Here is a 12,669-nt window from a genome sequence, read left to right as displayed (position 1 = left end):
CCTACACACAGAGGAACTGCCAACCCTGATGACACAAATGTGAACAGTTCTATACACGTACAGAAAAAGGAATACCAATAATGTACATATTCTTTCAAACAACAGAAAATGAGGGTATACTTCCAAACACATTTTATGAGGCCAGAAAAACACTGAAATCAAGCTTGACAAAGATATCACAAAAAGGGAAAATAAAAAACATCAAATAGAAAAAGAGAAACATTTCCTAACACTTTTTATGAAGCCAGCAAAACACTAATAACAAAAGCAAATAAAAACGTTACAAAAACAAAAAAAGACACTCTTTCTTTCTCTCATGAATATAGATGCAAAAATTCTACACATTTAACAAACTGAATCCAGAGATAGTTAAAATGATAATGCATCATGATAGCTGAGTTTATTAAAGGAATGTAAGATAATTTTAACATTTAAAATCAATACAATTTACCACATTAGTAGAATAAAAGAGAAATATCATATGGTTAAATCCATGTGTACAGAACAAAAAACTGATACAACTCAACATCCATTCATGATTTTAAAATTTCATCAAACTAGGAAGAAACATAGACCTTCTTGAATCTCATTAAAATCTTACAGCAAATATCAAATATAATGGGGAAATATTTAAAGCTTTTCCCAAGGAATGGGAAACTGAACATGGATGCCAACTTCTACTCAAAAATATCACTTCCACTCGGTATTTTATTGTAGAATTTTGTCAAAGTATTAAGTAAGAAAAAGAAAAGTACAACAATTTTAAAAGACAAAAAATTGTCATTATTCATAAATGACACATGTTGTTAAATCAAAATTCAAAATAATGTAAGGAAAAGTTATTAGGATTCATTTAAAAAGAATAATAAATTTTATTTATGTATACCAGCATCAGTGAAATCAAATTCCTAGTTACAGATCTAATAAACAAAACCTCTTCTCTAAAACCCATTGAAGTATCATTCAGAAAAATATCAGATTCACACAGTGGAATTCTCCCCACCCCATGAAGAGATTTCACTTCTCCCCAAACTGATCAATGTAATTTGCATCAAAATCTGAAAAGGGTATTAGTGGAAAAAGATCATTTGATACTCAATCTATTTGTTAGTGCAAAAGGTTAAAAATAGTATCAACAATCTTGAAGATGAAGAACAAAGCTGGGTTAATTATAATACCAGATATCACAATTATTTTATAGCTATAGTAATCAAGATAATTTGGTATTAGCACAAGAATAGAAAAAGTGCCTAACTGAAAGGAATAGAGATCAGAAATTTAACCACATGTATGTGGCCTTTTCAAATGTGCTGGATCAAGTGAATACGTATAGGATTAAGAATGAGTTTTGATCTCTACCTTACATATGTAAAAAATTAATTCCAGATAAACTGTAGATTTAATGAGAAGAGCAAAGCACTATTCTAGAAGAAAACATAGGAATGTATCACTATGATCTTGAAGAAAAGATTTTTTAAATATAAGTCACACTGAAAAAAGCACTACTCCTGAAGAAAAAATTGAAAGTTAAAATACATTAACATTTCAAATTTTTGTTGCTCAAAAGATCCCATCAAAGAGTGGAAAGGCAAGCCACAGAGTGGAATACAGTTGGAATACATATATCCAATAAATAATTCAAACGTGTAATTTAGAAAACAAAACATTTATAAATCAATAATAAAAGAAAGAATTTGAAAGAAAAATGGGCAGGAAATTTGACTAGGCTCTATAAAATAGGTATCTAAATGGTCAATTAACCTAAGAAAAGGTTATTAGAAAAACATAAATTAAAGCCACAATGAGATAATAATGCACACCCACTTGAATGGGTGGGTAAAAAGCACCAAAAATACCAAAAATGAAGTAAGTATGTAGAGAAACTCAAACTCTCAGTCACTGCTGTAGGAAGTAAAAATCTGTACAGTTTTGAGAAACTATTTAACAGTACCTACTGCAAGTGAATGTATGTATAGACTATTTCCCCATCTATTACTAGGTATGTCCATAGCAAAAATGAACACATGATTACCAAAAGGCATGTACAAGAATGTTCATATAAGCACTCCTAGGAATAACTGAAATCTGAAAGCAAGTTATCAATTGTAGATTTTCTTATTTAAGGAAATAATTTGATTCCCGAAGCTAGTGATTTTGGCTAAACACATATACATCAGAACCTTCTTAGAAGGCTACTAATAAATAACACTGTCAAAACTTGTATATAGTTTAAATCAGACTTTAAAGCCAAGATAAGCAACTCCATTGTCAAGTTATTACCTCTGACCAAGGCATAAGAATTCACTTAAGACAAATAGCTTTCATAACCAATCTAAAAATTGGATATATTGGTGTATATTTATAGAAAAAAACTATTATGTAGCAATGAAAATAAACTACAGTTATATGCAACAATATTGATGACTCTCACAACTAGTGGTAAGAAAAAAAGCCAGATGTTAAAGCGTAATATTGTGTAATCTCATTTCTATAAAATTCATATATGTGTAAGTATTCCACTTTTATGAAGTTAAAAACAAGCAAAAGTATTCTATGGTTTTTGAAGCCAGCACGGTTGTTACTTGACAGGGGAAGTAATTACTGGAAGAGAGCAACAGAGAGGCTGGTAGGATGCTAGTGATATTTTATTTCTTGATGTGGGTGCTAGTAACACAGTGTGGTGCTTCATCAAAATTTACCCGGCAGTATATCTAGGATTTACATACATTTCTGTGTGAATTCTATACTTCACTAAAAAGTTTACTTTAAAATGTAGAGTTCAGCCTCTGAGAATGGCAGAGTAGCTTATATTGGGCTAACTCTCCTGCTTTTAATAATTCTAAATTCTGGGAAAAAATTTTAACAACAACAACAAAAAAACTGTTTAAAGACACCAGAGAGCAAATGAAGGTGGAAATTGGTAATATGACCCTGGAAATAAGAAAAATACCTATTAAACCAACCAGTTTTCCCCTAAGGGTCATCCCAATTTGGTTCACTGCAGAGGAATTACACTCAAAAAACAAAAACTTCAGTCTTACAAGGTCAGAGGTCAGAATTCAAAACTCAGAATTCAGAGTTGTGAAAGCAGCTCTCACAGGGGGAAATCCTGGAAAGGAGGGAGCCAGAGAAGGAGGAAACCCAAAATTTACACTCAACAGTCCCTCAAATCCTTGCCTGAATTGTAAAATGCAGAGAGAAAAGCAAGAAACCGAGCAGAAAGCCACAGCTGAAAGGCTAAAAGAGCAGCAAGGAGACTTTAGCAGGCTCCTGATGTTCAGGATACAGTCTGGAGTTTGAGTCCCATTATATCATAGGTTTTAAGCAATATCTTGAACTTTGTTTATAGTTCAAACCTTATACAAAGCAACCACAAACTAAACTAAGAACTATATCTTAGAACTATGAAAAGAACCAAAAGGGAACCAAAATAAAAACAACCTAACACGTCTTCCATTGGTTTTGGGTGATCCTTCAGTAATTTCACTGTCTGCTAAAATGAAATGCAATATTCTTCAAAATCCGGAGTCTCTATAATGTGTTAAACACAATGTCCAGTACACAAGAACATTAGTAGATAAATACATAGAAGGTGATCCATAATCAAAGGAAAAGAGAGAAATATTAGTAAGCCCACAGGAGACTTAAGATGGAATTAGAAACTTTGAGATTTGTGAATGTTAACCACTCTATATAAATAGATAAAAAATAAATTTCTTCTGTATAGCACAGGGAACTATATTCAATATCTTGAAATAAACTTTAATGAAAAAGAATCTGAAAACAAGCATATGTGTGTGTGTGTGTATATATATATGCTATATATATACACATATATATATATATATGCATAACTGGGACATTATGCTGTTTACCAGAAATTGATGTGTTGTAAATGACTATACTTCAATTAAATAAATAAATGAAATAAGTAAATATAATAGATATATTAAAGAATTTATAGGCTTATATATGAGTATAAATATATATTATTATATTATAAATAGATACTATGTATGCAGACATAAATATTTATAACCACATATAGGTGTATGTATAATCCTATAAATTATTTAATGTATCTACATATACCTACACATATTTATATACACATACACACATATAATAAAGCAAGGGGAATTTCAGGTAAGACACAGAAACTTCTAAGAAAACTACATGTAAAGCTTAAAATGAAAACCACTATATATTTAATAAGACAATTCATAGTATGGTTTTTGCAGAAAATTGGACACTGTAGAGGAAAAGTATCAGTCAACTGGAAGACAGGTGAATAAAAATAATCAAAACTGAAGAAAAGAGAAAAAAATATTAAAAAAAAAAAAACCAGACTCAATAACCTGTGGAAAAATGTCAAGAGGTCTTTATACATGTAACTGCCATCCAAGAAGGAGATGGGTAACACAACAGTGCAAAGAATTGGAAGAAATATTAGCTCCAAATCTCCACATTATAGAAAACAGTTTAAATCCTGAGAAACTGTAATTATGAAATCATGTCTCTTTTATCATATACCTTTCAACAGCATCATTTTAGTTTTGTCTCATGATTTGTTTCCATTCACTTTTCTTTGAAGACTTGTGGTCATGGGGCTGAATTAAAGTATTGTAGATATAATGTTTTCTATTTTAAAAAGTGAAAGGGGTGATAATATTATTCTTCACTAAGAATTAATATTTGTTTGAGATAAGTCTGGATGATGTGAGAGAAAAAAATGTAGCATCAAATTAAAGAGAACTCTGACTGGATCTTTATGGTTCAAATTATGACAAGAACTGTTAACAGATATCAAGGAATAAATAAATATGAAAAGGAAGAGTTTTACCTTGAGATACTGTAAAACTTTAACTGAATAACAGATAAGAATATAACAATAAAAGTGTAAATATTAAAATATACTTTCCAAAACAATCTCTTTATATTCTGGGAAAGTAATGAATAGTTTCTCATCAATGAATCAAAAATTAAATTATGTGAATATGTGAGATATTTTGCCATCTAAAAAAGCAACCTCACTTCTCGATTGATGCATTTTAATTATTTGAATTCATAGCTTCAGTCTTGCTGACACATTTTCAAAAATGCTTAATCAATCACTCTTTGAAATATGCACTGCTCTTCCCATTGCGCTACTTCCTTTGGTGATATCAAAACAGCAATGTCTATGAAGGGACTGGGCAAGAGCAGCCTGAAGAAAAAATGTTGTAGGAAATGTTGATACTTCCTCACTAAAATCTTGAATTCACATAGCTTAATTTCTTTCAGACTTTTGAGCAATGAGCATGTAATCATTGCTATAGATTTTTTATACATACAGCCTCCTTATTTTGCCATGTGCAGGAATAGTGGTATAAGAGGACATCTATTTCAAATACTTCTACCAGTGTCTTAATTTGGGAAATCATTCAAAGGTTATAGTAATCAAAGTTGTCTGGACTCCATCTCAAAAAGATTTTTTCAGAGTATTTAACTAACCACAGATACATGAAACAATTATTTTTAGAATGGTTTTTATACATTAATAAATGACGTTACTTATATCTGTTTAATGAAGTACTGCTTTGAATCATTTGAATCTACAAATTTAAAACAGGAAATCATCAGTGGAAAGAACAGAATCCTAACATTATCATTTACTCATTTTATGTATCAGTAAATGTCCATGTACAGTTAATTAGTTCATAGCCTCAGAATGCTATTCATAAGCCTCAGAGATTGAATTACCAAAACATCTTATTATATTATGTGGCTGTAGGGAATAAATAAGAATATTTAATATCACACATTTTTGATGGCTAACTATTCATACATATATGTTGCATCATGTTAATCATCATGATCTTTGACAATTTAAACATACTTATAAATAAATGCAATATTTACTTCTCCATGGAGAAAACCCCCAAAAAAGGTTCTTGTCATCAATAAAACTCTAAAATCATTAATACACATACTTTGCTAATACCCTAACTTGAACCTATCATTGACGAGCAACATATACTTAGTCAATGGTAATGTCTTGAACTTTCTGATTATTCCTGAGTGTTACTTCCTAGTCTTTTATGCATGTGTACATGTTTTTACCTATCTTTAGGCCTATACATTGCTAATAAATTGTGGTAACATTTTAGGTTAAAACACCAAATTTAGTCATATATTTGAACACTGTAATTTTATTAGAGGTTAATTGGTAGTTAGTGACTAGACTCACACAGTACAACATGGAGCTATTATATTTCCCCTGGGTAAATTTAATATTATTAATGATTAAGTAACAGAAGAGAATGGAAAATATAAAAGCTGCAAAACTGATTAAACTAAATTAACTGCATGAAAATCCATGATTTATACAGCTACCTAGAAAGTACTCTATTCTCATTGTTCTTCACATGTACTCTTCTTAGCTAGGGAGGAAAAAATAATGCAAATCACAGATTTAAGAGTTTCAGATATTGAGAGTAATCCAACCCACTCCTTATTGCAGTAACAACAGAAGTAAACAGAGAAGAGGTCAATCCTTTAAGAAAGTAGCTAACATTAGTAGCTTTACTTGAATAAACAAACTATTAAAAATTAATAGAAAATGAATTATACTAGGAACCTTCATGTAGTAACCCAGTATCCTGTACTGTAATTAGAGAATGTATTGAGTAGATTACAGTGGCCAGAGAGAGCAGCCACTCTAATTTACTCCACAGAAAGTTCACGGTAGTGTAATTACGACAAAGGCTGTTGTACTGGCAACTGCAGATAAGGGTGGGTGGGTGTTTACTCTGTGGGGAAGCTGAAAAACTAGATGCCCTCCATGTGTAAGAGACTGTATCTAATAAAATAAAAAATCAGTCAATAGAGAGATCATTTTTTAAAAAGGAGTGAAGATAATTCTCTAGGCTTTCCTGTGCCTAACTATTCCTTAAGACCAAGGCTTTGCTCTAATTCTCTATTCGACAAACAGCCTTCTGATGTGTAACTTAGCCCTCTATTCAGCAGAAGGGTGTGATCCATTTAGACAAGAGTCATTTGTTATGTGGCCAGGTATACTTTTCATGATTGATGCCATGATAACATGGCATTCAATCTTATAAATTTACATTTCTGAAATTTCGCTAAGGTCAATCAGTTCTCCATTACTCAACAAAAATGTTGCTAAACTTGACACATAATGGCTCCACGAAGTTAAAACTATCCCATGAATACTGGGTCCAAAGCAAAAAGTACCCACTTCACCTTTCAATAACACCTTTTTCATCAGGAAAAAGTTGTAGGAACAACAAACGAACGATCAATGCCACTTTTCAGTGTGGAAAACATTTCTGAGTTTCCCTCAAGATTCTCTGGATTGATCTAGTTTGTAGTTTGGACTATGCATAATTCAGGGTAAAATGCAAACACTGATGATGATGTTAACAACAACAACAACAGTTTATATTCCTGAGATTAACTCTTAGAACCATCCTATAATGTAAGTATTATTATTTCCACTTTCTAAATGAGGAGAGTGAAACAGAGAGATGACCTATCTCAAGTCATAGAACTCTTAAGTGAGAGAATTAAAATTTAAAGTTGGATTTGTCTCAGTAATATTCATGGTCATGGGTTTAACCACTATGCTACATATTCAGATATCTACAGCTATATGACCAAATTCTACTGTATTAGCTGTCTGATTCCTATATTTAAGATTCTAAGAGCTAACTGTGCTTCATTTTGGTTATACTATGATGAGTGAATACTACAAGCACACAGTTTAGTGTATCAAGCAATTTTAAAGCTTCAATAATAGCTATTCAAATACTAACAGATGCCTGTTAATACTTGTAGTGGTATCTTCAAATTCTATGTCATATACACCACCCAAGATAATTCAATAAATGTATGATAAATTTTACTGGGAACTTACTTTGCAACCTCCGTGTCGGGCTCTCTCCGTGGAGCTGTCGTCGTGACATGTATGGAGAAGGGTGGGGGAGTGGCAATGAAGAAACATCATGGGTCTGAAGTTTGTACCAATGTGGCTCATCATCTAATAGTGCTGTTTCTAATTCAATTAAAATCTACAAAGGCAAGAGACAAAGGACTGTTTTACAACAATAATACAGAAGTTCTCTTCAATGGCTTCATTGTAATAATAATAATTAAAATAGTCATGCTGTTAGGTCAAAAGCAAGGTTATGCTGCCAAATTGCCCATGTGTTTGATGATAACTAAATAAAAGATAAATATTTATAACTTCTTATTGATTTAATAGCTTTAAATATCTTAGACATTTATTTTGTAGACCCTTGACCAACTATCTACTAGAGGCTGTTAAATATGCCTTTACATAAATAACACTTATTACTGAAAATCCATAACAATAACTAATATATGTATACTATCATAGTTTAAAAAGGATTTTCGTTTACATCCATTTAACCTTTACAAACTCTTAAATGGGCAGATAAAAACAAATTAGAAGTGCTTACTGTGTGTTAAGAACTATGTCATATGTTATCTCAATTCTCAGAAAAAAACTACTAGTTTGGTCTTATTATTCAGCTTTCACAGATAAGGATACCAAGGCTAAACAAGGTTTAAAAACTTGCTTTAAGTTCACACCACTGGTAAGTGAAAGAGGTGTAATATGAATCAAAGTCTATCTTACTTAAAACTCTGTGTTTAACATACCAAGCTGCTAAGGATTAAAACCAAGAAAGAAAAAAAAATAGATTTTTAATATGAACCATATTATGATTGGATTTTACAATATGACTATTTAATAAATTTACAAAGGAAATTGTCTATAGAAATAAAGTGATTCTTTTTATTTTCTTTTAAAGTCATGTACAAGTATGACAGTGTCTGTGTCAATGCAGATGGGAACTGTTACATAATGATAAACCACTATTTAGCCACGGGCGGTAGAGGAGCAAAATAACCAAGTTACTCTTCATCCTTCCTAAATTTTACCTAGTCATTTTCAAAATTGTGAGCGCTGCGTTCTAAATGTCTACACACACATAGAGATGCACACACACATACTTAATACACATTCTAGCCCTGAGTTGCATACTTCTATCAGTCCCACTTGATTGAAGAGGAAACTAAAGCACAAATATATTAAATAATTTGCTCAAGGACTAAGGCCTCGGAGCAGCAGTGTCAAGAATGCAGAACCAGGCAGCTAGAGCCAATCTCTGCTCCTAGTAACCATGTTAACCTTCCCAACTGGTTTACCACTCTTTGACTCCTTAACTAATAACACTCAGTTCAGTATTTTTATAGATTGTTGTTTTTCCTGTGATATTACCATTTAACTTACTCAGGAAAACTAACCACACTGAAAAAAGACTGAAAGCAATCATCTTGGTACGTTAATGGTGGGAGAACTGCCTCTCCGCTTGCCCTCTCCAAATCATTCCCCACATTCTAGCTGGAAATAATTTTTTCAAGTACAAATGCAATCAAATCATTCTCTTTTTAAAACCTGTCATTTGTTCTCATTATCCACAGAATTAAATCCAAACTCTTAATTATGATATATTAAGGGACATAATCTGATGTCAGTTTACCTCTCAAGTCTCATTTCTTATCACTTTCTCTTCCAATTTCAGTGCAGCTGTCCAAGACCTCCGCAACCCTAGTATCTTGTTATTCCCGGTGCAGGAACGTAACTCCCCTTGACTGCTAAATTCCACTTTCTCTGTGGAGCCTTCCTTGGACCACTTCCCCTCTCCTGCACAGCAATTACGTATTCCTATTGCACTTTCCCTGGAAGAGCATCTGCCACACTACGTTTAACTGTTCCCTCACTTGTGTATATCCCCACTGGATTGTAAATTCCTTAAATAAAGGTATATGCCTTATTCACCTTTGAAGACTCAGTCCTTAGCGCATTATAGATACAGTACTAGGTTTAAAAATATCCATGAATAAATCATTCAATTACTATTGGTACAATCTCTTTGGTAAACTAAAATGATATACACATACTATAAAGACATCAATAAGTTTTGTCTTAAAGCAGCAGCTAAATTCATTCTGTTAAAGAAATTGTTTTTTTTTTCAAATATTCAAAACAGATTTTTTTCAGATATTCAAAATATAAAATTTTACTGATAAAATACAAAATTATGAAATTTTATAAAATTTTAGTCATATAAACAGAAGTATTGAGGATGACATGAATAGTCTAAGCTTTAATATAGTTCTAGATACCTCTCCTAAGAATTCACTCTCTTCCTCGCGAACTCGAGCTTGATCCCAGAGGGTAATCTCCAGCATTCGCTCTCGAAATTCCCTTCGGTGGACTGGAGAGTAAATGAATGTTTGGTTCCATTTGGGTTCCAATGTTTTCTTTACTGTTTTAGTTCTTCTCTTGTTTTTATCACTATGAAAAAGATAAGAATATATGAACTTACATAAATATTTTAACTTTTGCCCTAAAAATAATTCATTTAAAATTTCTCAGCAAAGAAGTCAAGTTTTCCCACAAATGTATCACACATTAAAAATATTATAATCTTTAAAATTACTATTAAAATTTATAAGGCATATAATTATACCACTTTATGACTTAAGGATAGCAATATTTCAATAAATCTGGAAAATTTCCATGATAGATAATTTAAAACTTAATCTTTCTCAAAATCTAAGTAAAACCAGATTGAAGAATCTTAACTCTAATTTTTTTAAAAACACATTGCCCTATTGGAAACCTTCAAAATGGCAATTAAACTATTGGTTACATATACTATTATTTTTAGTATTTGTACATATGCAAATACTATACATAGTATTTGTAACTAACAGGTAGTAACTGCATACACTATTCACTTAAACTACAGAAGTCTTATTATATAATAAGTCTAGCAAGTTGTGATGTTCACAATTTCACATCCATAGTTTAGCTAATGAGCAATTGTAATTACATCTTATCAATTACTTTCTTACATACAAGAAATACATACTAGTCCATTTGACATTTATCAGTTCTTTAAAAACAGTAAAATTATTTCTGTGGGAGGAAGTCACTATAATCTGGGCTAGAAATGCAAACTGGCCATCCTGATAGACAGAACTTCCAGCTCAGAGGCTTTTATACTGTTTTGACTACATATTTGTATCAAGTGAATGTTTTTGATTACACATCCCTTTATATATACATATATTTATAAATTATATGCAGGTATTACTATATTGTTGTACTAATATACTATGTTCATTGGTAAATATACAAAAATAAAAATTAAAAATAGGTAGAAATAAAAATTCAAATATTTCTTTCTGAACTAATGAATTATCTAATGCATCTCTTAGGTACATCCATTCTTTTTGGAGATCACTACTCTAGTTTATTAGAGAGGACCACTGGCTGAATGGGAATAAAGAAAATCATCTAGGAAGGTAAATTTAAGCTATCAAAAGAGAAGTGAGAGGTGACAGTGAACTCCAAGTGGAACTGAATTAACTGCTAAAAATTCCCTCAGCACAGCACAGTCCTAGGAGAGCCGGAAAACAGGAAGCAGGGAGAACTGAGAAGGTATAGAGTGTCCCTCAACTGGGGAGGCTGTGCCTTGGTATTTCCACTCAAAAATGAAAGAGAGAAATATATTTTGATTGGTAACCAACTCTAACTCAAGATATAAGAAAGTGTTAAAGCATGCCCAGCTACTTTTTAGAGCACCTAGTACATTATATGGAAAATAATGTTTTGAATGGCTTAACTGACATACTGACATTCTGGACTAAATCTCTTCAATGTGGCCTCACTTCCCCCTTCAGAAAATCTTACCAACAAAAAGGCATCAATTGTTTTCCTTGTTTAAGAAAGTACAGTTGGCCCTCTGTACCTGCAGATGCACAACTATGCCAGTTTATATAAGGGACCTGAGCATTGAAGATTTCGGCATCCGCAGACCAATCCTGAGACCAGACACCCTGAGACTAATCCTCTGTAGACACCAACCAATGACTATAGTCTTTCTCCCGGAAAAATTGTCAAGGAAAAATAAATAATTCATACCAAAACCACAAATAGTCCTTTATTCATGTATAAAAACTTGTGTTAACAGAAAAAAAAAAGTTGAGATGATATGTAGTGCTAATACAGCTATTCGAGTTAACCAGAGAGTTATTTCTCCATTAAGGGTAAAACCCTGACACAAATCTATTGATAAAATAAGCTTAAATTTGCCTAAATAGTCCTCAAATTCTTGATAACTGACAAGGAAACTCAGCTGAGAAATAATATGAGAAAAAAGTATTTAAATGTTTCTCATATTCTTTCACGTTGAGAAAAGATAAAAACCCTACATCTGTAATATAAAGGAGTCATTAAAGGGACTTTCTCTTTCATTTTAGCTCTGTCTGCTCAGAAAGTGGGGGAAGGACAGGGGTATGTAAAATAAAATAAAACTAAACAAAAATAGCAAAAAAAAAATGATAATTTAAGAGACTTCTATCATCGTAAAAAGCAAGCATTTTTCTTCAAAAGTTTGAATAAATAGAAACAAGTTGTATGTGTGCATAAAAGCATAGATTGGAATGCAGCATTTCCTGCAGGTTTCTATGACTGCATTCTAAGGATGCTTACACAAGTAAACTAGGTGTGCTCTGAGAAGGCAAGCGCCTTGGCCTGCATCCAGGATGGTAGGTTAATATGGCTCTGAC

The 12,669-nt window shown here is 32.0% G+C and overlaps 1 protein-coding gene across 11 annotated transcripts in view; it reads right to left on the bottom strand.

Annotated features, from left to right (window-relative positions):
• Nucleotides 1-12,669, bottom strand: part of RIMS2 (regulating synaptic membrane exocytosis 2) — a 509,607-nt gene that overhangs the window by 229,715 nt on the left and 267,223 nt on the right. For all 11 annotated transcript variants that reach the window (XM_045517246.2, XM_074352612.1, XM_045517245.2 and 8 more), the window contains 2 exons: nucleotides 10,216-10,387; nucleotides 7,919-8,072 (listed from right to left, as the gene is read on the bottom strand). In XM_045517246.2, the coding sequence (XP_045373202.2) occupies nucleotides 7,919-8,072; nucleotides 10,216-10,387 (326 nt within the window). The remainder of the gene's footprint in view (nucleotides 1-7,918; nucleotides 8,073-10,215; nucleotides 10,388-12,669) is intronic.

This window comes from Camelus bactrianus, chromosome 25, assembly GCF_048773025.1.
Source record: "Camelus bactrianus isolate YW-2024 breed Bactrian camel chromosome 25, ASM4877302v1, whole genome shotgun sequence".
In the NCBI taxonomy this organism is placed as follows: domain Eukaryota; kingdom Metazoa; phylum Chordata; class Mammalia; order Artiodactyla; family Camelidae; genus Camelus; species Camelus bactrianus.
The sequence above is the reverse complement of the archived record's forward strand: the minus strand, read 5'-3'. Positions and strand labels throughout refer to the sequence as shown.